This window comes from Emys orbicularis, chromosome 4 (assembly GCF_028017835.1).
Source record: "Emys orbicularis isolate rEmyOrb1 chromosome 4, rEmyOrb1.hap1, whole genome shotgun sequence".
Taxonomy (NCBI): domain Eukaryota; kingdom Metazoa; phylum Chordata; order Testudines; family Emydidae; genus Emys; species Emys orbicularis.
In genome coordinates, this window is record NC_088686.1 from 139234447 (window position 1) to 139260756 (window position 26310).

The 26310-nt window shown below is 45.9% G+C and overlaps 1 protein-coding gene across 1 annotated transcript; it reads left to right on the forward strand.

Annotated features, from left to right (window-relative positions):
* The first annotated feature begins 8680 nt into the window (after nt 1-8680).
* On the forward strand, nt 8681-24514 carry IP6K3 (inositol hexakisphosphate kinase 3). Its single transcript, XM_065404025.1, has 5 exons — nt 8681-8879; nt 20196-20403; nt 21828-22006; nt 22692-22867; nt 24038-24514. The coding sequence occupies exons 1-5, from the start codon at nt 8681-8683 to the stop codon at nt 24512-24514; spliced, it is 1239 nt and encodes a 412-aa protein (XP_065260097.1).
* The last annotated feature ends 1796 nt before the right edge of the window (nt 24515-26310 follow it).

Genomic DNA, 26310 nt, shown 5'->3' on the forward strand with positions numbered 1-26310 from the left:
AGCACTAGTGAAGTCAGTACAGACTAAAATTTCATACAGACAGTGACTTGCTTATACTGCTCTATATACTATAGATTGAAATGTAAGTACAATATTTATTTCCCAATTGATTTATTGTATAATTATACGGTAAACATGAGAAAGTAGCAGTTTTTCAGTACTAGGGTGCTGTGACACTTGTGTATTTTTATGTCTGATTTTGTAAGCAAGTAGTATAAGTGAGGTGAAACTTGGGGTACACAAGGCAAATCAGACTCCTGAAAGGGGTTCACGAGTCTGAAAAGATTGAGAGCCACTGGTCTAGTGGGTAGGGCACTGGACAGGGAGTCAGGAGACCTGGGTTCTTTTCTTGGTTCTGCTGCTGAGTGGCCTTGGGTGAGTCTCTTTCCCCTCTTTGGGTCTGTTTTCCCCTCTGTAAACGGTCTTTCTTTGCAAAGTGCTTTGAGATCTATAGATGAAAAGTGCTGTGTGAGGGCTAACTGGGGCTGGCTTGCAGCACCGCTGCCATTCTGCTTTCTAGTGCTGTTGCTTTCGTGGAGCTGATATTAGCAAACCGCAGGTGTCTGAAGTTGAAAGCCCATTGTGTCACCCAGCCTGTCTCACTCCAGCACAAAAGCACTAACACGCACACCCCCATCTGTCCAGGCTCGTGTGGGATAAACAGATCAGAAGAATGTTTTTAGAACCACCTGGCTGTCTGTGTAGCTGGCTAGCTAATATCTGTCCCCAAACACCTGCTGAGTTTCACAGCCCGCCAAAGGTGAGCAAATGGGGACCATATCCCCCTACTGATAGCAACCAGCTTTGCAAAGGCCAAAGCTATCCCAGGTGGAGCAGAGAGCCTTTTAAAAGGAAAGCAGGCGAGAGGCGAAAAACAATAGCTCAGTGAAGCTTTTACGAAAGATGATGCCGAAAATAAATTAGCGGGAAGCAGAGTTGTTTTCCTGGAGTTCTGATTGCAAAACCAAGCAAGGAGCTCTTACAACTAGCTAAGCAAAGGAACACACTGCTCCCTCTAGGATGTCACATGCAGCTCCTCTTTATCTTTGCAACTTAATCCTATCCAAGGCATCATTTTGTTTCCCTTAATACTGGGTGCGTTTGTGTTTTCTTTCTCCTTTCTCCCTGTAAACCCCCCCCCCCCCCCCGCGCCGCCCACTTGCTTCAGCTGTCGGCTGTACATAACCCATGCCTGGAAGGAATTTCCAATAAAGTCAGGTGACTCCCCCTGGCTGGCAGCTCACTTCCCTGCCCTCCCCAAGTCCATGTACCGAGGCTGGGCTTTCGAACCTAGGCTGCATCGAAGGGAGCCAACCAGGCTGACCAGCACCCTGACAAACTGGGATACTCATACAAAATCTCACTGCTGGGGTAAATGCCCTACCAGCCAGGCAGGCGCTGATGGGTGAGTATTTTTGTTGTGGGGTAGGTGTCGTGCGCTCTCTACACGCCTCCTTTAATAACTGTTTATTTGATTTTGCAAACGGGGCAGGGAGATGATTAATAGCTCTTTGAGCTTGGCCTGCCTTGGTAGTGTGGATTGGCAAGTGGCAAAGGGAACGTAAGAAAAATGCGGGGTAACTGGCTGAAATGAAAATTCGAAAAGGGCACATTAGGCTGTGGAAAGATGAGGTTAATTTCTTTCCTTTCTCAATTGCCTTTCTGGACTCTCTGGAAATCTTGTGGCTGACTGGCATAATTCTTATATATTCTTCATTATGTATTTGTATTATCAGACACAACCCCTTTGTGTCAGGCGCTGGACATACACAGAACAGACAGACAGTCCTAGCCCCAAAGAGCTTGCAATTTAAATGTAAGACAAAGACAAGAGACAACCAGTCGATTAAGACAGACAGGAGAGCAGAAATGCCCATGACCAGACGACACTGATTGGCAGTGTGGATTTGATGGTTGTGTTGACTAAACCCCAGGGATGGACAGAGCTGGGTCTATGTGGGAATCTCACAGATTTTGCTGGTTGGGGATTAGTTTTTCAATACCAGGGTCTGTTCCAATCCAGATCCCAATTTATCCAGACCTCAGCGATGATGGTTGGGGGAGGGGGTTAGATAATTATTCTGAGGGCAAGAGCCCCAGCTGGTGTAGATTGGTGTAGGGACATTAAAGTCAGTGGAACTCTGCTGATATGCACCAACTGCAAGATGCTAGTTTGGGTCCATTTCTGATGAACACTGTCTGTAACAAAGCTAATTATTCTCTAGAAATGGGCCTGCTCTAACCCCCTCCCCCCCCCAAACGCTGGGGTGTCTGAAATCTAGCTCTTGCTCAGAATGTTGTACATCAGGGCCCCCTCTTTGCCGTCACGTTGTGTATCGATTTGTACATTTGCTCTAGGATGCGGTCGCTGAGCTGCTAAATGAGACGGGCTTTGGGGAGCTCTGCTTTAAAGTGCTCCCTGGGGAGTCTGGGGAGATGAAGGGACAGTCTGTGCCTTTGACTCAAAAATATTTTCCTGGCTACAGTGGAGCAGATTCCTCTGGCAGTCACGGTGGTCTAAATCCAGAGTAACGGCAGTGGTGCCGATGAGCTAACTCTGGATTTACACCGCTGTCAACAAAATCCCAGCCTGTCGTGCTACGTGTAATTAGGGCACTTGGGAAAGGGGAGCGATAGCAGGAGGCAAAGCCTTCCCATCCGAGAACAGGAGCGTGTCCCATTCGGGTTCACCCCAGGCCACGAGCTTCACTGCCGAGGGGTTAGGTAGGCTTAGCGGAACGGGCCCTGCTAGAGCAGCAGCCTTCCTTTGGCTACGTTAGCGTCGGCCCAGAACGGTGAGCACAGTGTGCCGTAGAGGAGCAACCTGGAGCTAAACCGGAACGAAAGGGTACAAAGACATGGGTGTCTCCATGAAGTTTCAGGCACCTTAGCAAAGGATGATGCAAGGACAGGGCATTTGTAATCACCGCCACCAGGGCGCTGTCATATGCCCAAATGTATCTCGCCGTCACGGCACTGCACCGGCTGGGGAGTATTGCCAAGGCATACAGAACATTTACCCAGCTACCTGATAGTGACTGTTACTTTGCACTTTCTCCCAAACGCACCAGCAATGGCAGGCAGAGGAAATACGGTTTTTAGCTGCCTATCCGTCCAGGCTACTGCAATTTCTACCCTTCCTCCCTATGTCCTGCTGCTGTACAGAGCAGCTGAATACATCCTTCGGTGCATCTTTGCATCATGTTCATGAGGGACATTGGCACCAGCCATAAACTTGATGAACATCAGATTCTTTCAGGAAGGGAGATGCAAGATAAAAGGGCTCAGGGCTTCTGTACCTAAGGATTTCTGGGAGGATGGTTAGAGCTCCTTGCAGAGAACAGAGCTGTTCATTCTTGGCACTCTGCCCCCATATGCAGCTATTCTTTCCCCGTTCGGCCGTGGTCAAGGGAAGAGCAGGAAAAGTGGATTTAAAAATCCCTTGAGCGCTAATGTGGCACCTGCTTGGCTGTGCATGAAAATGGAAATACACCGAGGGCCTGATCTGAAGTCCAGGAAGAGGCTTGTTCTGACTCTGATGAATGTTGAATCCAGCCCGAAAGCAGCCTCCCGCCGAGGCTTATTCGTAAATAAGTCTGGGGCTAGAATGAGAAACCCACCTGTGCAAAAGAGAAAGGAGAGTTAACGATTCTAATAACATTTGAAAAGGGGGAATTTAGGGCTGGTGAAACAAGGTTGGCTCTGGAGGCCTCTGTTGATCCACAGAGCAGGGACACTGCATGGACAGCATTTAGGGCAAACCGTTCCCACGCTGCTACAGCCAGTGTGCCACATGCCAGAACCCTGTGAAAGAGGGGGGATTTAACCCGACCGATCCGCCCCCTCACTGTGCTGCAGGGAGGAGCTTTGGTGTGTTTTGAGGCCAAAGATTAAAGGGAAATGGTGTGGTAATCTAGGATGTGGAAGAAATGTCTGTCTGTCTGTGAATCTGTAGCTATCTAATCTATGGGCCATATCCTCAGCTCCCAAACTGCATTAGCGCCATTGCCGATTTATACCAGCTGACTATCTGCCCCGAAATCTGCCTGTCTATGGATTGATCAGCTGTGGAGCCTGGATTTATTAATAGACAGACAGATATTTTCTATTTCTTTTCGTCCAAGTAAAACATAAACAGCCCCCTATCATGTTTATAACCCACAATTTGCAGCACGGTGTTCAGCACATGGGCATTGGAAAGCAGGATCGAGTAGGAATTGACTACTGAACCGCCTGGTCTGTTTTTGACCTCTGCGTTGAATGCAGCAATTATATAAACAAACAGGCTAAACGATGGGCAGTAAATTCAGTGCTTTAAAAACAATTTTGCTTTCAATTTCCTAAAGTGTTTTTAACTAGATTAAATGAATGTTTTTATTTTAAATGCAGTAAAACCTCAGAGTTACAAACACCTCGGGAATGGAGGTTATTCATAACTGTGAAATGTTTGTAACTCTGAACGAAGCGTTCTGGTTGTTCTTTCAAAAGTTTACAACTGAACATTGACTTAATACAGCTTTGAAACTTTACTATGCAGAATAAAAATGCTGCTTTCCCTTTATTTTTTAGTAGTTTACATTTAACAGAGTACTGCACTGTATTTGCTTCTTCTTTTTTGTGTCTCTGCTACTGCCTGATTGCATGCTTCCGGTTCCAAATGAGTTGTGTGGTTGACTGGTCAGTTCATCTCTCTGGTGTTTGTAACTCTGAGGTTCTATTGTACAAGGTCAGATTCGGTCTGTATGTCTATCTTTATTTTGCCCCATCACTGTAGAATCTGAGCAGTGAGATTTTGCCTTGGGAAGAACCTAGTAGAAACTGAGTAAGGACCTTATGATTTGGCCTCCATAATATATTTATTGTACATGTGTATTGTAGGATCACAAATAAATAATATAAACTGCCTTTGCTTTTAATAGCTAAGCCTGTGTGCACCATAGCCCTCTGCTGGCTAGAGTCTGTTCGCTTATAACTTTTCTATGCCTTGGGCAATACTGTCCAACTGTTGTCCTCTAAAGCGGACATTGACTATAGGACCTGACTTCCGACACACCTAGGATCATTGGTGTTTTTTAAATGGTGGAGAGTTTTCCCCCTTCTAGTTATTACATGTGGGAAATGCAAATCACCAAAACACACACAAACGTACTCCTGTGTTTTCATAAGAGCTGACTTAGAGTTTGTGAACATTTTGAAGAAAAATGTTTTGAGCAAAATTTTGAGAAAATGTTCGGGGATTTTGACAAAAAAATTGGGAGGAAAATTCACGAAACGTGTTTCTTTTTTCAGACAAGCAAAAATTTCAAACATTTTGAGATTTTGTCCAAAAAAGGGGAGGAGCGGGGAAGTTCTAAAAAACATGCCCCACTCCTTATTTTTGGACTATCTCTTATTTCTACCCATAAAGTCACTTTTTGCTACATGGATTGCATCTCACCTTCTTTGGAGGAAAAATAAATCCCTGAGAAAATTGGGAGGATTAAAATTGATTTGTAACCCTCAATTTTTTGTGTGTGGCCTAAATATCTTTCATCACTTGTGACAATTTAAGCAACAGAGGGGATTAATTTCAAGGCTCCCTTGTTTGAGACAAGCAGAGACACGCTACTGGTGACTCGTTGAGGGCTCATAGTAACATTTATATGGTCAGGATGAGCTGCTTCAGGATGCCAGCAAATCAAAACAGCCCCTTTCACTTAGTGCAGCTCTTGTTCAGAGTTTTGCTGAAGTGTAAATAATAACAGCCTCGTGAAGTTGGTTTTTTTCCTGACACACATTGGGATGTGAAGGTTGCTAGGACGGTAAGCGCATTGTGTCAGTTATGTTCCAGCCTTGGAATATCTCCAAAGCAATACATGCTGGATTGAAATCATGCTTTGTTCTCTGGCTTGAAAGGTGATTGATGATAAATCTATTAACAAACAAACAAAAAACACTTTAAAGAGCAAAATAATCTGTAAAAGTTGATGCAACTCAGAAATGTTAAATACTTTCATTTGTTCTGAAGTGGCTTTAAAGACACACATTCATCCTAGCTTGAAAAACTCTCATATAACTCTCATATGGCTCAGCATTGTGCCTTCAGGAAGTAAATGCTAGTATAGACTATATCTGTGCAACTGTATGGCAAAAATCCCATTCCGTGGCATAGGGTGATGATAAAATTGGCAGGGGGAAGAAATCCTGGGAAATGTTTGAGTTTAAACACTTCAATTTGGGCAGAGAGGAGGGGAAGAAATTTCCCCCATAGAGGACTTATTCTTAAACTGTTCCGTCTCATTTCTCCATGGAGATGAGTATAAGTTCCCCCAGTCCAGTTCATCTAACTTGAACAAGTCCTCCAGGCAAAAACCAGGCACCCAAGCTGAAGTGCTCATTTATTCAGGGATTTCATTATCAACGGGAGAACAGGAGGAAAGTGTTTAAGCACTTGAGCTTTGACTCTCCCGGTGTTTTCAAGCCAGAGAACTTTGTTAGATTGGGAGTCCGCTGCCGCTAAAAGCAAATCAGAGCGTATGATATTTATTTTCAATTTGATGCCACATTGCAAAGAGGGAGAATGGCCCAGTGGTTAGAGCATTAGCCTGGGCGACCATCTTCAATACCTGGCTCCTCCACAGGCTTCCTGCATGACCTTGGACACAGCGTTTAATCTCTCTGCGCCTCCATTCCCCATCTGCAAGCTGGGCAGAACAGCTCTTCCCTCCCTCACAGGGATATGTGTACATCGAAGATAGCAATGTACTCGGATGCTGGGGTAAAGAGGACCGTATGAGTACCTAAGATAGGTAGACACTGCTATTCACACTGAATAGTATCTTATGCCTTGAGTTCATCAGTGACATTTCTTGTACGCTACGGTGTTACACAACATGGGGCAAGGCCTCAAAACCTGTGTCTTTGGCTGAGAGGAAAGGAAGGGCAACAGAAAGGAATTTCTCCAGTCCCTTTCAGTGCCCTCTTTTGACTGGAATGGTCAAGTGCTGGCACGTTACTGGAAGGCCAGATCACCATCCCGGAATGTCTCTCCCATGCACTTGTTTACATTCCCGATGTCCCATTTCACTCACCAATCCTGCATGCAAAAGAACAAACCTTCCTCTGTGTTTTCCAGCATTGGCCATCGGAGTGGGGGCTGGGGAATTGCGAGGAAACTGTTCCTTCAGGTAGATTGGTTTCATAGGTCCAATTTCATCTTCAGTGCAACTCCAATGCCGGCCCTTCAGCAGAGGGACATTCTGCGGCAGGGAGCTCTCCATGCCTTGGGGGAAACAAACCTTTGCAGGTGGAGCACTTCTGGCAACAGAAGTCCTGTCCTCATGTTCAGCTGCCCTGGGGCAGAGTGAATTGGGCCCATTATTATTATCCCCAATAATTGAGTCCAATCTTGCTCCAAATGAAGTCAATGGGCAATTTGGGTTAATAGAAATTGGGTAGGAGGGCCACCAGGACAAATACAGGGCTGTGTGGTTTTTTTCTAGTTGATTATTCTAGGCCCAGGGCCAAGTCCCGTTTCTATGGAAGTCCATGGAAAGCTCCTATGGGATCAGGATTGAGCCTTTGGGTGTAATGCATGTACTAGTTGTGGGTTTCCTTATGTTTTACCCCAGAATGGAGTATGTCTTGGAGAGGTGGGGGGGATTCAGGGTGGGAGCTGTTTCTCATCTTAGCTGTAGATTGTGGTCAGTGTTAATGGCACTACTGTTCCATCCTGACCTAGAATATCCTGACCCCAGCCTCCTTTAGGAAGGAGGAGGGAAACCTTTACTAATGTCCTAGTGTTAACTGACAAGGAATGTCCTGGTGTGAGGTTTCTCTAAGGGCAGGAGGTGGAGAAGCTTCCTGAGGGAGGGTAGGGGGTAGGAGGTAGGTTTTGCTGGCATCTTTGTGTGAGAATGTCCTTCACAGGGGTTTCTAGAGTACAGAGGTCTTTATAAATAGCCCCACTGGCAGGGAATGTCCTAACCTTGGGACAACTTGAGAAAAGGTTGAGAACTTCATCAACAACATGGTTTTAGCAGATTGGGATTATTATCCTAACCTTGGTTTACCTTTAGGAGGGGAAAGGAGAGTCACGTTCATAGCTTGGTGTTAGCTGGCAGAAGGAATGCCCTGATCTAGCTAATCTCAGAGGGAGCCGCATTCAATTGCCTTTCCCTATTTTTTTTTTGCCCCCTCACCAGATTTAAATTGGGTCTGCAGCTCAAGCCCTGGACCCCAGCCATGTGCATGTATAGAGCTCACCTTACAAGGGTGGGGTTTGCACGTGCCTTCAGTGTATAACTCTCCCTGCTTGTATGGGGGGCTTCTCTTGGGCTGGAGAGTGATGTATGCAGGAGCATAGGGGGAGCCGTTGGAGGCAGCCTTAGCCTTGGGAGAGCTCCACTGAAAAGCAGGAAGGTGTTTGGAAGTGATTTGCCCCTGTTTTCTCAATTTCTGTATTTATCCTTCTGTTGGCAGAGACGTTCTCTATGGTGCGCTGAGAAGCCAGAAGACCTATACGTGGTAAAGCAACAAAGATCTAGGCTCCCCCTGGGGCTGACAAACCCAAGCCCATCTTCTGGTTGCTTCCCTGCAACACACCCCGGTTCACTGCTACTAAAAAAAAGAGGGCACTTCCATCAAGGAGTGTGTTTCGCCTCGGCCCAAGTACGAGTTGGACCACGGGTCTCCGGACAGCATGGTGGTGCAGAATAAGCTGGACACGGGGGACCCCAGGAAAGCGGTCCTTTTGGAGCCATTCATCCATCAGGTTGGGGGCCACATGAGCATGATGAAATATGATGAGCACACCGTCTGCAAGCCCCTCATCTCCCAGGAGCAGTGGTTCTACGAGTCGCTCCCCACAGCCATTAAGCAGTTCACGCCTCAGTACAAAGGTAAGGAGGAGCTGGATGATCCAGGAGAGAACTGCAGGGGCAGGGGAGGGAGAGTTTACTAATGGTAGCCATGATCAGAAGAGAAGATGTTAGCTACCCATAATTTCATTGATCCTTTCCTTCCCTTAATGAGACAAAGGGCCCGATTCTCTTCTGGCTCGTTGGGTTTAATGCCATTGGCTTCCATGAAGTCATTCCTCATTTACCCCGGTATAAGAGGAGATTCTGGGCCAGTCAACATACTTCCAAAATATGGTCCAAGCCCTGAGCGCCTTTACTCCACTTTTACTCATGCAAACTCCCATTCGTTTCAGTGTTTTGCCTGAGTAAAGATGTCAGGATTTGGCTGTATGACTCCAGGACCCGCAAATGTAACTGATTTTCTTCGCCTTTATTTTAAGCTTCCTGGGTTTGCAAAATTGAGCTGAGAAACTCACATCAGGTTCCATCTATTGAGTTCCCTGGTACTTGCTGTTTCCAGTGAGGCTGAAAATAATGCGAGAACATCCTTTCTTGTTGTATTTTGACTCTTAGCCCCCACTGGAAGCAAGTAGTGCATTACATGGGGGAAAAAATTAAATGCTACCTTAACATCTTACATCTTCAAAAAGGCTGTTTCTCTTGTCCTTCAATTGTAATGGAGTCATTGAGGATGAGCACATTGGGGGCGGGGGGGAGAGAGAGAGATTGAGAATGTGTGTGTAAAGGAGGTCTGCTCTTTGGAATCTCCAACACTTCGTAGACTTTCTCAACATTCTTAGCAATACTGAATGGTTCTTATACACACTCTCTTTCAATCTTGTGATCACTGTACAGAAAGTTGTGTGGATTACTAAGATCAGCCTTTTTATCTTAGCTTCTAAAAACTAGCAGATCATCTCTGATGTCAGGATTGGGCGTCTTTCTAACAAAGAATGCGCCTGCTCCACCATCTTGCATTGGGCTAGATGCTGGAATCACTGCATGGCCTGTCTTATGCAGGAAGTCAGACTAGTTGCTCATCATGGTCCCTTCTGAATCTATGAAGCAGTGAATTTTAACAAGAGGAGTAAGTGATAAAGTCCTTGCTGAATTCCAGGTAGGATTCCTCCAGATAACAGGGGTTTTGGCTGGGCTCTCTAGCGGTTAGTGCTTCTCACTCAACAGAAATGTGAATTCTGGCCAAGTGCCCCCTTTTGGAGCTTGGGTGTTTGAGCTAGTAAGTCATTGGGAGCTCTCCAAAGGTTAACTGTTTATGCAAAGAGTGAGAGACGTAGCGCTTAAGTCAATGTAGTTAGATCAATGCCGTGTCAGTGTAGACACTGCGTTGCTTTCATTCACGGTTGCTGCCTTTCAGACACCACCCCACAATGCCCCACACTAGCAGTGAAATCGGTGCAAGTGCTCCTGGTGAGGACGCGCACCGCCGACACAAGGAGCTTAGTGTGGTTGTGTAAAACCAATTCAATTACTGCCGTGGCTGTACATCAACGTAACTTAAGTCGGCTTAAGGTTGTCATGTAGATTTCCCCTTTCTGTGTGGAGACTTTACACCAGTTTAAAGTAGGCTGATGTAGGTGAATTAAGAGATGCAAGCAAGGCGGATGTGAGCCAGGTTTAAACTGATATAAGGGTGTCCACACACAAAGTTGCTCCAGTTTAACTACGTGGGTGCAGCCTCACACCTTTAGTTAAACAGGTCCGCGCTACGGGTAGACCAGGCCCAGGAGGAGCAGCTTGAGGGATAACAAGTGCTTGTGGCAGGTGTCATGCTGTGAGCTTCAGCCCACGCGACAGTCAGGGTTCTGGGCCAAGGCCAGCGAAGTGGCAGCAGTCTAGCCGGGAGGAAGGTGAGGCTGCTGAATTACGATCCAAGAAGAGGTGGAGGAGTAGGCGGTGCAAGAGGAGGGGAGGGCTCATGAGCTTTTCCGAAGAGACAGAAAAAGGAAAAGGGGACGAGAGGGAAGCCCGTTTGCACGTGGTGGTGACGAGAGCATCCAGACATCCCTGTTGCATGTGCGGAGCCTTTTCCCACCTGCCGCGGCCAATCTGCTTTGGTAACACGAGAGAGTGTCACCGCGAGCCTGGTGTCATGTTAGCACTCGAGTGCCATCTGCATATCTGAGATGCCAGTGACCAGCCTGGGAGAAACCGTCCTCCTCGCTGGGCATCGCTGTCGGCCAGCAGAGCAAACGGCTGCCTCTGCGACAGCAGCAAATAGTCGTTCGACTAGGACGTTTCCTCCTCAAGATTTTCTCCTGGAGGGTTTTATTTTGGCCGCAACAAGAGTGATGGAAACCTAGGCTTGCGACGGCTGGCTGTGGAGCTCGTCTGTTTCAGAGACCTCCTGCCACTTCTCCTTACTAAGTAGCTGCTTTTATAGTTGCCTGCATTCCCTCAGGGTGAAAGTCACCCCTGTGCTGAGAGCCCAGCACAAACTGGGCTCTGCTAACATCATAAGAAGTTCTAAGGGGGGAGTATGTGATCCATCCAAGGGCTGTACTGTCTTGGCCTTGAGCTGCCACACATCCCTGATAATTTCTCTCCCCTAATAATACACTGGCACCCTTCCCTGTTTCCCCCTCTTGAGACCCCGACTGAGCTTTCTGTTCTCCACCCTCCTTGTCACTTGGCCTTCAGCTGGGGGTAAGATCTTCCCTGCTAGGAAGCGAGCAGAGCAAGCACCCTGCACCGTTAGTCTCCTGCTTCTGAACTGCTGCAGAGATTAACGTGAACGAATGAGCTTGCGGCGAGCTTGGTGCCTGGGTACCTGCAGCCAGCAGGCACTTCCTGACAGGAGGCCCAACAGTGAGGACTCTGAGCCTGGGGAGGGAAATGGGGTGGGGAGGGTGCATCATGCCACTGGGCCTGCTGTAGAGGAAGGATTATTACTATCCCTGAGCTTCTGTCTCTTGCTGTAACAAGCTCGTATGGTGCTCCCAAATATCTGCCTGCTGCCGGCTAACTGAGCTAAGCGCACACCTGTGCCAAGCATGCACAGCAGCGGAATTGTCACTGATTATATGTCCGCAGCATGAGTCACATGCCTGTTGCTTTATTGCCAGTAGCTCGGGAAGGGGTTTTTTGGTGTGCTGGAGAAATGAGCATGATCTGGCTGCCCCGACTCAGTCCACACCCCTACCCAACAGCCATACCCACCCAGCTGATAATTTCTCCATACACACTGCACACGTCCCTTATAATTTCTCTTCTAACTCAGTACACATTACATAGGCCTTATCACGTCTCCCCTAACTTAATACACATGGACCCGTTCTCTCTCTCTCTCTCTCTCTCTCACACACACACACACACACACACACACACACACACACACACACACACACACACATTCTCCATCGGCTTTCATTGTGTGATCTGAGGGCGCTGAAGCCTCAACAACTTTCAAAGTGAGCCAAACGAAATGGAAGCTCATTCATTCCTTTCCTAGGGTCCAGTACTGTGTGTTTTGCCTGAGTAAGACTAGCAAGTTCTGATCCCCTAGTTAGCAGAAAATGAGAGAAATATATGTAGAAGCTGGAGACCTCCAAGCCAAATGGTGCTCTGTACGACTGTTTATCCAACAAGATATAGCGGAGGCCAGGGAAAAATAATACATTGCATTTCTATAATGACTTTTGTCCTGAAAGATTCCAAAGCACAGAGAACCAGTGAGATGCCGCTATCTCTGGGGAGGAGCTGTCAACCAGGTGGATGGGACAGCCTGTAACACAACAGTTTCCCTGCTGAGAGGATGCCTTTTGTTTCTTTGTGGATGTAAGCCCTTGAAATAGACTTCTCTTTATATAGAGGTAGCATTTAATTATCCCTCATTAGGAAATGACTGAGGCTGGCCTGTAAGCTGTCATTCCCTCACTCAGCAATAACCTGACCTTTTGTTAATGAGACTCCGCCGCGGGTTGTAGTGTAGAACTAGCCCAGTGCCCCTGGGACAATGAGGTGGTTTGTGGCTGTCGGCCCCTGCAGCCTGGCCAGACTCTCACCGATAAAGGAAGTGTTCATTTTTTTTAAGGCTACTTTGGAATAATCGTCTCCGTTAAATTCCTGCATGCTGGCATCTATTAACCCTTTCAGTGTGAGTCAGGATATGTGAACTGATCTTGCTAAGAGACACAGCTCAGGGCTGCCCTAAGCTATGCTGGTTTGTTGCAGCCCCCTAAAGGTCTTTATATATGTAGGGATTGCTGGAGTACTATATGTTCTGGCCATGCCCTCTCCTGATCTAATACACCCCTCTGCTCGGGGACGGGTGGACGGAAAGAGACGAGGCTTGCACAGAGCTGGCTGTACAAGAAGTGAGGGTTCCCCCATGCCTGATCTTCAGAGGTGACAAGTAATTGTAGCACCAGTTGAAGTCAATGGAGACTGTGGGTTTCCAGCATCTCTGAAAATCAGACTCAGTATTTCCATTAGCTAGAAAAAGATCATTAAAACAAAATTAGATTAGTCTTGAAAAAACATGGGTTTAAATTCGCTTTGTGAAACCAAAGCATAATAGTGAGATTTGGAAAACTTCCACAAGGTTTACCCATTCCTGCTTATCCCTTATCACCATTGTTGCTGAGTGACTTCCAATCAATAACAGATTTCGTCCTTTGCCTGTGAGGGCGGGGAGCGTACCATCTCCCTTTTACACATGGGGAACTGAGGCACAGAGAGACATAGTGATTTGCCTGAAGTTGCACAGGGAGTCTGTAGCAGAGCCAGCAATCAAACCCAGATCTCAGACTCCACAGACTTTATCACCTTCCTACTATCAGTCCTTTAGCCCTCTTCCTGACTGGGCCCTTGGTGACCTTCACAGAAGACTATGAAAACCTTAGGCCAGATCCTCTGCTGGTGGAAATCAGCATAGCTCTATTGAAGTCAATGGAGCCTCATTGATTTCCACCAGCTGAGGATCTGGCCCTTATCTCCAGCACTTGTTGACTGGATGTCGGTGACCAGCAGCTGAGGTTTGACATTGATGGAATGAGAAATCGGAGCAGGGATAGACTAAACTTTTAACATACTCAAGTCTCCACACTCTCCAGTCCCTACTTTCCTGGGATCCATTGTCAGGGCCTCTAGATAACCAGACAAATAATACCAGCTATCTTCTAACAAACAAATCAGCTGCTTTCTGAGGTCAGAAATGACCCCTCTCTGCCTTCCAAATAAGCAACAAACTCTTTCTGTGCACAACATCCACCATAATACCCCGTCTGTGCAATTTCAACATTCACCGAAGTGCCCCGTGGTCTGAACTGCTTTATGAGTTGACTCTCATTACTTTGCAGTTTAAAGGGATAGACTGTGTTCGGCATAAGTTCAAATGTTCTATAAAATCTAATTTTAACCCACCATTGCATGATTTTTTAAATTACTTTTTCCTCCCCTAATTTTTCCAGCTATGCCAATTCTCACTATGGTATTGTGTCCCATGAAACTTAGTGTTTTTCTGAAAGCCCCAACTCCTGGAATCCTGTGATTAGGTGAGAAACTCAACTTTTTTTTTTTTTTTTTTTTTAAAGAATAAGTTTATGTCCCTTATACTTGCAGAGAAAAGCTGGAAAACGTTTCCTGAGTGCACCCTAAAGGCTCAAAAAACAGAAGACAAATAAATAGAACCCAAAACTTATGGTTTTATTATTTTATTTATTTATTTATTTGGTTTTTAAACCAATCTCCTGATTTGGGGGAGGGAGCGGGGGAGGCTGACCTCTAATTTTGGAATGCTTGGTGTTGGAAAGAATGCATTTCCCTGCCGTGTTTGCAACCCAGACACCACAGAATTGAAGTAATGTGTGGTAATTAAGGCCTTGATCCTGCAACTGTATCTGCATGGACCTTCCTCTGCATGCATGCAGAGCCCCAGTTAAGTCTAAGATGCCCCAGGTGGAAGAAGGGACCTACCCATGCATATGCAGTTGCAGGACTGGAGCCTGAATTTATTAGAAATTGACCTAGCCTAGTTTCACTGACCAATTTGTGTGAAATAATAATTAATAATAATAATTAATAATTAATACCTAGCTCTTCTAGTGCTTCTCACCCATCGATCTCACAACTCTCTACAAAGGAGGTCAGTATCTTTATCCCTATTTTACACATTGGGCTGGTGGGTTTACGTGACAATATTACACAGCTGCTTCAGGGAAAAAGCACCTGCATTTGGGCATTTTTCTGTAGCTCACCAGAATGCAGGCCTGAATGAGCCTGACCCTGGGGTTTGTCCTGGAACTGTGCAGTGTTGCCTGGAGTAGTTAAGGCATCAAACGCCTGCAGATTCGGAGACAGCCTTGTTGTGTTGTTTTGTTTTTCCTTTTTGCCTGTGACATCTCAATGAGTTTTGCAGTAAGTGGCAATAAAGCTGTGATCCTTCTCCAATCTAGCACAGGTAGCTTTTGTCTCTTCCCACTGAATGAGCCACCGCTGGGAGAGACAAGGCTGGACACATTAGAAAGAGGTGAACTATTTTCCCATAAGGAGGAAGGGAAGGTTAAATGTCAAAAAGGAATATTCTTGAGACCTCTGTCGCCAGTTGGTGCATATAGATGTCCCCTGTCTCTATTGTTAGCCCCTCTTGGGGCTTAGGGACCATTATGTAATGATGACACAGTGCACAGTATTGTTCAAATGTCATCATTTAAATCCAACACCGTGTTAGTGTTCTTTAAAGAGCATCTGCACAGACTTGGCAGCTCACTTACCCATTTCAGGCAGATTAGATGACCTTGAGACAAGCGTTCTCCCTCCCTTCCACCCCCTGTCTCTCAGTGCTGTCTGTCTAGTTTGGAGCTGGCTACAGGATTATGGATTTATTTTTCAGGCCCACTTCTGTTCAGATTCCTACTGCGCATGGCAGTAAATAAACACACTTTTAAATTTAAAAATAAATACACGCGAGAAGAGGTAGCAAGCTACATAGCAAAACAGCTCCTGCAAATTGTAGAGATGCCTCTTGCATGCAGATAGCTTCTGTAAATATACTCTGTCTGCCTAGCTTGCTTTGTATAGAATGGGACGGAATTTTTGGTGGGACCGAAAGGAAGGGAATGGAAAGCACTTTAATGCAACAAAGCTTTGCTTTTAGATAATCAAGCCACAGTTGGAATAAAAGAGCAGTACAGTAGCAGCCAATACGCCTTAAACCATGTATTATATATTTGTTTTATGAATATACAGTACGTCAATTATGTGACATAAGCAAAATTAGCTCAGTCCCATAGTGCTATATACCATGAAACAAAATATATTTATTAAAGCTGGGATTTTCAAGTGTGTCCATATTCCATTGAAATTTTGATGCCCTGCACCTTTGAAAAATGTCCCTGTTAATCTTCATATTAATATAAGATATTTAAGACCTATCAGTTTCCCACTATATAGTACGTATAGGGCAAGACCAGCATGATTCAATGGGATTATGATGCTGATTTACACCATCTGATGCTATGTAATTGGGACAGCTTTTGAATGTTGCACACAGCATTTGAGATACAGCTACAATAGATCTGATAAGAAATAGACTCTGAAAACAGACTGTAGAGTTAACACTGAGGAGTCTTACGTTGGTCTCACAGTGATTGCATCGAGCCAGCTTAGATGAAATGGTTTTCTTATCTGCTGGCTCTGCAAACTCAAACTGGGAATCTGAGCGGCAAGCTGGATGTTTTACTGGTTCTTGCGTTATCATCTCTAATACAGGCTTGGTAACTGGAATTTAGATTACAATTCTGGGGGTGATGCACAAGCCAGAATAAAATCTAGCTCCCTCTCTTTAAACTGCGCTGGTATTGAAATGCTAGCACGAGGGGAGGGGGGGAAGGGAAGGTCCAGATTTTCAGAAATGCTGAGCACCCATGACTCCATCTGAAGTGGATGCTCGGCACCTCTGTAATTCAGGCCATGAGCGCTTGTTTTAGTCAGCAAAGTCAGCAGATATGACTTTGAAGACGAGCAGGGGGGCAGCTCAGTGGAGTAAGAAACTGCCATTTTCACAGTCATTTTCTGACGGTAATCGCTCTCTCAATGGAAAGAAGGGGGCTTCCATAATTGTTCCATCATATTTCCTTCGGAAAACAGAATTTCCTTGTTTCTAAGCTGCAAAAATACATCTCCCTTCATAGACTAATGAAACGGGGAGGTTTCCACCTAGTGATTTCTAGATAGGAAAACCAGATCTATATTTTGGTGGTGTGGTTTTTGCTGTTGGTGGCTTTTGTAGGTCCCTAAAGCCATCATTATGAGCTGCTTTTGGACTGTGGTTACCATTGTGGGAGTTGGAAATGACCAGGCACTGCTGTGAGCAGCTCACATGGCTGGAATCCTGTCTAATCCTGAAAGGGCGATGCTCTGAAAATGCCCGCAGTGCTGGACTCTGGGCTGGCACTGCTGTGAGGAAGTTCACAATGCAGGAGTGATCGATAGAATTGACAGAGAAGTTCTCACTGTCAAATCAGGGCTGTCCTTAGCAAGGGGACCACTGCACTCAACCTTTCCCTGAAAGGTGATAGCTGCCTCATATACAAGCCATGCCCATGAGTCATTTGTCATTTGAAGCGCTGAGGCAAGGGTCCCTGTTGCTAAAACTTTGCTAAGAGAAGGGTAAATACATAAAAGGTTGCATTGCAGAAAGGTTCAGCCATGTGATGCCTATTAAAGTCAATGGAAGTTGCACAACTAAAATACTGGGGGATGTTTTGAATATTTAAGGGTGATGCCTAATGGTTAGCATTCCAGGCTTTCACCAATAGGTGTCACCATCTTGCCTCATAAATCAAGCAAGAGACAGGTATGTATCCAATTAGTGCTCTCTTCTGTGCCCCCCAATGGCAGTATGAAGTGGTTGCAGAGGCAGTCTTCCATTCCTGGTGGTCTTTAACTCCTAGGGAAAAACCAATCCAGTGCATTGGAAGGACAAGCCCATGCCAGCGTAGCTGATACATAGAAAGTGTGACAAAGTTCCTCCTCTATCTTGGTGGGTCCTGCGCTTATTGGCGGATTTTCTTGCCTCAGAGATTCACCATGTGGGTTGGGGAACAGCCCAGAGACCTTCCCCTCTGGAAGAACCCACAGTCCAGGTCAATTGGGAGGTTTGGGGGGAACCCGGGCCCGCCCTCTACTCTGGGTTCCAGCCCAGGGCCCTGTGGACTGCAGCTGTCTATAGTGCCTCCTGTAACAGCTGCATGACAGCTACAACTCCCTGGGCTACTTCCCCATGGCCTTCTCCAAACACCTTCCTTATTCTCACCACAGGACCTTCCTCCTGGTGTCTGATAACATTTGTGCTCCTCAGTCCTCCAGCAGCACACCCTCTCACTCTCAGCGCCTTGCGCCTCTTGCTCCCAGCTCCTCACACTCGCACCACAAACTGAAGTGAGCTCCTTTTAAAACCCAGGTGCCCTGATTAGCCTGCCTTAATTGATTCTAGCAGCTTCTTCTTAATTGGCTCCAGGTGTCCTAATTAGCTTGCCTGCCTTAACTGGTTCTAGCAGGTTCCTGATTACTCTAGTGCAGCCCCTGCTCTGGTCACTCAGGGAACAGAAAACTACTCATCCAGTGACCAGTATATTTGCCCTCTACCAGACTCCTGTACCCCACTGGTCTGGGTCTGTCACAAAAGGTAATTACTGTGGGCCACACATTCAGACCCACACACGTGCTTTTGGAGATCTGGCCTGTGTATTTTCCTTGGTTTGCAATCGGAACAATGTCCTCCAACTGGGGCATTAGTGGCTAACTCCACGGCCACTGATAGATTTCATGCTGCTGCCTACAAACCCCCCCCCCCCCCCCAAACTTTTTGGAATTTGGAAGGCTCTAAGTCACCAGGGTATCCTTTTACTTCAACAGTCCATTTGTTACAGTGCAAAGTGTGATAAAATAGGTCATGCTGCTAAGATACTGTTACACTTGCTCTTGTTTCTAAAATAATCTGATAAACTATTCAAGACCAGCTTTCTAAGTAGTCAGTCTTCCTCTGTATTTTTCAATGGTAGGGTTTTTTTTGCAGTCATTAAAAATGCCATTGGCCACTTATAAGAAATCTGAAGTTTGACTTCAGTGGAGTTACATTAGAGATGAATTTGGCTCAGAGTAATGGGGAAAGCTGCAGAAATGAGTGAGAAATCCTTCGGCAAACAAAGCTATTTTAATACATAATGTATTCATGGATGGATATACAATAGTTCTGCATGGCACTTGTATAGGACTTTTCATCGGCAGAGCTCACTATGCCTTAGAAGAGTGTCTTCGTTGCCATGTGGGGAAGCTGAAGCACAGAGGGGCTTCACCAGCAAGCGAGGGGTTCAACATTGCTGAAAATCAAGCCCAAGGTGTCTCAAATTGGGCTTCCCAAAAACGGAGGTATCCAAAATTAGAGGCTACGATTGACATTGAGTCAGGGCAGAGCTGGGCCTGGAACTGCAGTCTCCTAGCCCGAGTTCTGTCTGCCTCTCCTGGACAGAATGTTAGACCTGCGCAGATGCAACTGCCTGGAGAACCCTTGGAGACCACAAGACCCTAATGCTGGTACAAGCAATGGATATGACTTAATGCTGAAGACCTATTATTTTGGAGGAGAAATTCCTTAGTTCTGTCCATGCTAATGACCACGAAGTCCTGTGTGGCCATGGAATCACTGCAATAGGCACTTCCTTACCTGTGCTTTACTGAAACTCCTTATGACAATGCAGCAAGTTTCCTGCAGCCGTGGCTCTTCTAAGCTCCCGTGTTCTCTTTGATTACAGACGCCTTGCGTGCACACTGACATTTGTTTCAAGGATTCCCCCTCCCTTCCCACCCTCATTTTGTTCCCTGCTGCTGGAAAACCCCTCAAGAGCAAGAGACCTGCATGGCTTCTTGTAAGCGAGCCAAGCCCTAGTCTAGAATCCTGCGTCAGGCCCCTGTTGGTTCAGCTGTTGCGTAGCTTGGAAAGAATGAACGCCCCGAGCGGAGTGGAGAATGCAAAGAACATGATGTACAGGACAGCTTCCATGTGAGGCAGGAAGGTGGGGGTAGGGTGGAATGGTAGTACATGGGCAAGAGAAGGGAGCATCTAAAAAGCCTTCAGCTATTTTCCAGAGGCTCTGGGACTGCTTACATTTACAGGGCGGAGGATCTGATTTCAGCAGTTGCTAGAGCACTAAGCTATCCCCAGGTAAGTGCACTGCTAAGTATCCAAGTTCTGATACGAGCACCTGGAACAGAGTGGGATGACACCTGGCTAATAATGCAAGCAACGACTGGTCTGTAATGGCTCGGTGCAGGTTAACCCTGTTGCCTGGGAGGGAAATTTTTGTCACATTCACACGATCCTCCCTCCTTTTGTAGGTATCATCTCGGTGTGCCTCAGAAAGGACAGCTTGGGCAACCTAGGCCTGATAGCCAGCCCCAGCCTGCCGACCGACAACTGCAGTTCCTTGGATAAGGAGCATTCGGTGATGCTATGTCAGGAGATCAAGCGGACATCGACCACCAGCAGCGAGCGCTTGTTTGTCAAATGGAGTCAGGCACCTTTCACAAAGACCATCAAAGACAGGTGAGTGCCCGGTGCAAGCAAGAGGTAGCTGCCTGAGTCGAGGGGCTCTGAAGCAGCAGTAGCTCCGCTTGCAATCTGAGCCGAATACAGACTGATCTCAGTTATAGTCTGTGCCTTGTAGGCACGAAGCCCCGGTGGGTAGTATGCTTATGTCTGGCATAGGGATATTCCAAACAAATAATGGGCTGGCATCAGATCTCGCTCTGGTTTTGCCGCAGTGTAACTCCATTGGCTTCAGTGGCGTGACTCCTGATTTACTGCAGTGTAAATTAGATCAGAATCCAGCCATTGGCTTCAGCGGCCTTCTCTCCCCGCAATCCCCCAAAACAGTGGGCCAGATTCTGATGTCACTTACACAGGTGCCAATCTGGAGTGACTCCACTGACTAGTGCAGTCACTCCAGATTGACACCTAGGTGATTGTGACCAGGATTTGGGCCTTTTTCACAAACACCTCTTATTTGACCTCCACTTGCCATCAGGCAGAATTGCAGCCTCTGAATTCTGGAGAGAGCAGGGGATGCTTTTCACCTCCTCTGCCGGGTTGCAGGATGCCCCAAAAGCAGCAGGAAGGAAGTGAGGCCATGGCTGTGCCTCCTGTCCCCCAATCACTGCCCAGAGAAGCTCAACAGCAACAAAAGCCGCACAGAGGATAGTGAGCTGCACCCTGTAAAAGGCTGTAAAGGGTACGTATGCAGCCTTTACACTCATAAGAATACCTCCTGATAGTCTCCTTGCATGGAGCAGCTCTGGACCACCCCCAATGCGGACTTATATCTACAACACTCAATGGAGTCCTGAACAGTTGCTCTGCTAGAATTGCAGAGGAGGCCGGCCTTGATCTTTTAAATTCTCAAATGTTTTCAGTGAGACACAGGATCATTCACTCTAACTGGTTCAAAACAGACCCAGCTCAGCTATCGTTTAGAGGTACAATCCAGCTCCCATTAAAGCCAGTGGGAGTTTTGACACTGACCTCAATGAAAGAGGAATCATATCCGTAAGATGGATGAGACCAGGGGCTGAATACACAGGGAGAATGAATCCACTCTCCCCATCAGAGGTGGTCCCTCTAGCCCAGAGATAAGGCACATTAGCAGGCAGGTTGCCTGTGCTGCACCTGTTAGGTGGATAAATGGAGATCTCCAGGCTTCAGTGCAATGGATCTGGGCCCCTTCACAGAAGCCAAACTCGCTTTAAAATTGCAATAAAAAAATATTGGCACCAAGCAACCGCCTAACTTCCTGAAAATGACTTTAACTCGGTAACAAAGGATCCCTGCAGGTTAGCCAGGATGAATACTTATTTCCTTGAGGGTCCCTGAAAATTTCCCTTATCGGGTTTCATACAAAAGGAGGGGAAAAGGCCAACTTCTTTTCTGGGAGCTTACAAACCAAATTTGCTTCTTTGGTGTATTTTGTCTAGCGGCCCAGGGAAGGCGCTCCTGAGGACGGAACTTCAGTACCGTACGGACGTCTCTTCGCTCATGGAGGATACAAATGGGAACCAGCCAGAAAGAAAGAGCTATAACCCCTGGGGACTGCACTGCCACCAACTGCACCTGAACCGCATGTCCTCCAAACTTGATGAGAACAAACTACATCGTATCCTTTTTTATTCCAGCCGTTCTTGTTGCACTTTGCTTATTGCTTATTTCATAGCGGTGATGTTGAGGGGGGGGAAAGACCAACCTTCTGATGGAGAGTTGCTAATAATGGATCACAATCGTAATCAATGAAACATTTTTATGTGTAGGTTATAACAGGCCCCAAAGCCCTTGGGCATGAATACAATGTATTTAACTGCGTTCTGGATACTCTCTGTCTGTGTTTAAAAGAAACTCCACATCAAAGAGTGTCCATCCAAAGTCAAGGGAGCCCTTCACATAAAGGGATCAAAGCAGCAATAGCTCTTCTCCTTCGTCAGACACGTCATTTGATCACCAGTCATGTAATCAATGCAGCTTAACCCCGCTACCAACAGACTTGAGTGACTTTAGTGTTGATGAAAGGTGTTGGATTGACAGCCCTGGGCTACATCTACACTAGACTCAGAGAACTGAGCCATTGATAGTTTAACTGGTGATATTGCACTTAGAATAAGTTGGCTGAAATTGGCAACAAGGGGCCAGTAACCATGATGAGTGCTGGTGAAGGTGCATTGCAAAGTCTCAGTACAATTGTGAATGATTATGGTGAACTTCAGAGGATGCGCAGAGCCACCCCTGATTAAGACCTATTTCAATTGTACATTTAATAATAACAAGTCTCCCTTAACTCATGTGTCCAGAGTTTCTGTTGCTTGAAAACGTGGTGTCAAAGTATCAATATCCCTGCATTCTGGACTTAAAGATGGGAACCAGGCAGCATGGAGATGATGCATCAGAAGAGAAGAAAGCACGCCACATAATGAAGTGTGAACAGAGCACTTCTGGATCTCTTGGAGTTCGCATCTGCGGAATGCAGGTAGGGCGGCCTCTTGACCCCTTCAGTATTTCTGTTCTTCAAAACAAGCACAAGGAATTACCACTTAATAAACCCTAAGGGCCAGTTTCTCAGCTGGTATAAACTGCCATAGCTTCAGTCTTCATCTCAATTGAGCTACCCCGTTTTACACTAGCTAAGGATCTGGCCCTAGACACATACATTGCCCTGATTCTCTGCCCACGCTGTTCAGTGTTAGTCAGGACTGGAACCTGGAAGAAAGAAGAACATAAACTTTCCATGCTCATTCATTTCTAGGATCTAGTTAGTCTAGTCAGTGCAAATACCAGACACCTTTTTTGTGCTAAATATTACGTCTCTTCATGATGAAATCGTCACCCCCTTCCTGCTAGATACTGAAAGCATAAATTTGTTTCACTTGTGCCTCTGAGAAGATTTAGAACATTGCTCTGCTGTGTCTGCGGGATAATTATTATGATTAAAACACATAGATAGCACTGTAAATAGCTAGCGTCAAGTAGGTGCCTCTCCAGTCTTCAGATACTGAACTGATTATCCTTTTAATTACATGTGGTATGTAACCGAATTCTGTATCCACTCCCAGAGCTTGATCGTGTCAATATTCCTGTCTAGATTTCCTTGCGGTTCTTTAGTTCTGTGCTTTGGAAAATAAGACTGTAGTACAGCTGAGGGTGGGTACAGCACCTTTATTAAAGCCTTATCTACAATGGTTGTTTATTCCAGTTTCAGACACTCGTTTTGCTGCAAACCCTTAGTGTAGATGGGGGTAAATTGCTATAAATCACTATTTCCCCCCATGCTTCTTATACCAGTTTCAAGCAGGGGTAAATTGTACCAGTGCAAACTGCGGCTTATAGCCTGTCTACACTAGGGGTTTGTACCAGTGCAGCTATCCTGATGGCTGGCTAGCAGTAGCTTAAACCTCCCATGTAGACAAGGTTTTAGCTTCAGTTAGCGGCCTGCTGCATAAATTGCCAAATGCTGTTGAGACTGGAGAGGAACTAAGCATCTCATGTACCAGCTTGATTGCGGACCCTTTCGTTTTAGATTAACTCTAAACTACGTGCTTTTCCTTCTGCCGAACTAGCTGGATTACTTACATGCAGGATGTTTCGAAGGTGCAATAATTTGAGAGAGACACAATCTGGATTATTGTTCTTTTTATTCAAGGTTTACCAAGCAGATACTGGCCAATTTCTCTGCAAAGACAAGTATTATGGAAGGAAACTATCACCCGATGGCTTCAGACAAGCCCTCTACCAGTTCCTTCACAATGGTAACTGCCTCAGAACAGACCTCTTGGCACCCATTGTGTCACAGCTAAAGGCTCTGCTTTCAGTCATCAAAAACCAGAGCTCCTATCGATTCTACTCCAGCTCCCTTCTCATCATCTATGATGGACAGGAACCCAAGGAGAATAAAGAAACCTTAGACAACCATCCTCAGGGGTGTTTTCAGAACATAAACTGCACCATGCCACATGGGACTGGTCACCCCAAAGTTGACGTCCGCATGATAGATTTTGCTCACACCACTTATAAAGGTTCAAAGTATAATCACACCATCTACGACGGGCCAGACCACGGCTATATTTTCGGTCTAGAAAATCTTGTCAACATTCTTGAGAATACTAGAGAAGGAGAATGACAAATGCTGTGACATGGCATGGACTTTGTGGTGATAGATATCCCAGAAAGGGACTGCCTATGCATTGGGCCAACTGCATGGAGCCCCTCACGGCTTTTGAACATCCTGTGTACTTTTTGGAATGAGAGCATTGGTGACTTGCTAGGAAAGCGCAGAAGATGCTACATGCCATTACCAAAGCGAACTGTAAAAGCAAAGGATTGAAAAGAATCCACCGTGCTTGTGATCTCGCCGAAGATTTATTTTCCTTTCTTCTTTTACTGCTGTCCTTGATTTGTTTGCGAGCGAGAGGAAAGCATTACTTGAAAGAATCTTAAAATTAATATAGGGCCTGCTCACCTCCATATGCACCAGCAAAGCCAAGAAGGCTAAGCAAAGATCGTGCAGTTGAGAAACTATTAAGAGGTGTTGGCAGGTCTGAACAAGTTGCAGCATTACTTTCAACCCAAGCTCAACATGATGGGCCAAGGACATTCAATGACACAAACAGAAGAAAATTGCACTTTCTGATCTTCACGCTCCAAACACCTGGCACTTTTAAGACTGTGATAATGTATGAAGCCCTCAATACAGTATATCTATCTATATCTATATCTATATCTGGTATAAGTGGTGCTATATAAGAGGTGCTATGTTTAAGAGGTCCTTGTTGTAAGGAATTTATAGTCCCAAGGCATGAGTGAGGATGCTACAAAGCACAAACAGAATCATACAAGTACTTAATATCCCCTGGAAGAATAAGGGGGCAGACTAAGGAGTTTTCTGAAGGAGTGGAGGGAAAGGAGACAGATATATCAGAGAGTGCTGAGTCTGTCTGATACTGATGTCGAGAGTGAGTCAGATACTGGTCATGAAAGGATTCTCATCAGGACCTGGTAGCGTGGAAGAGAATTTGTGACATAAGGCTTGCCAGTGCATGAAAGTTATTCCAGAATACGGTACGGTGTGAATAAAAAGTGGAACAGCTGTTCCGAAATAACTCCGTGTGTGGGTGCTTGTATTCTGGAATAAGAGTGCCTTTTTCTGGCTTAGCTTAATCCACTTCCAAAGTGCATTACTCCAGAATAACAGTGTCCACACGTGTCGTTATTCCAAAATAGTTATTCTGGAATAACTCCATGTTTGGACAGGCCCTGAGTCAGGAACTGGACGTTTAGGGTCATCTTTTGTGTGTGTGTGTGTGTGTGTGTGTACATGTGCGCGCGTGTGTGTTTGGAGGACACAAAATTGGGAAAATTTAACAAAATGTTTACAATATTTGTGGGCAGATAAGAATACGGAACAACCTATATAACCAATTCCTTCCTGTGCAATGTGGAAAACCTGTAGAATGTCCTTAAGTCAAGAACAGAGATACAAAGTCCAAATACTGGGGAGCTGAAGTGTAAATAAAATTGTCCAGGTCACTGTCCCTTATTGTTGTGCGCCTCTTTTCCTCCCTTCCTGGGCCGCCTGGAGTTGTGTTGTTTAGCACTGATTGCTTTAAAAGAACTATTCTTTTCACAGGTTTAAATGTCCCCTCAAGGAAAACCCGTTCACATGTACTTTATTGCATGCAGCTGGTGAATGGCTGGCAAATTCAATCGTCTGGCTGGCTTGCATGTTTTACTTAGGCAGGGTGAAATCAAGTTCTTTATTGGAAGTAGTTTACAACACTGCATGTTCCTAGCATTCAATCTCAGATGACCACAAAGAGCCACAGTGGCCCCACTTGAGCAGTCAAGGTGCCAAACCACCAACAGCTCTGGCACTTTGGAATGGATCACTTGATGATTCCCTGTTCTGTTCATTCCCTC

Excerpts from the sequence above, each read along its gene's own strand:
- IP6K3 (XM_065404025.1), top strand. The coding sequence starts at position 8,681 with ATGGTGGTGCAGAATAAGCTGGACACGGGGGACCCCAGGAAAGCGGTC. Across the intron at positions 8,880-20,195 it reads GTTCACGCCTCAGTACAAAG|GTATCATCTCGGTGTGCCTC; the intron begins GTAAGGAGGAGC and ends CTCCTTTTGTAG. Across the intron at positions 20,404-21,827 it reads ACAAAGACCATCAAAGACAG|CGGCCCAGGGAAGGCGCTCC; the intron begins GTGAGTGCCCGG and ends TATTTTGTCTAG.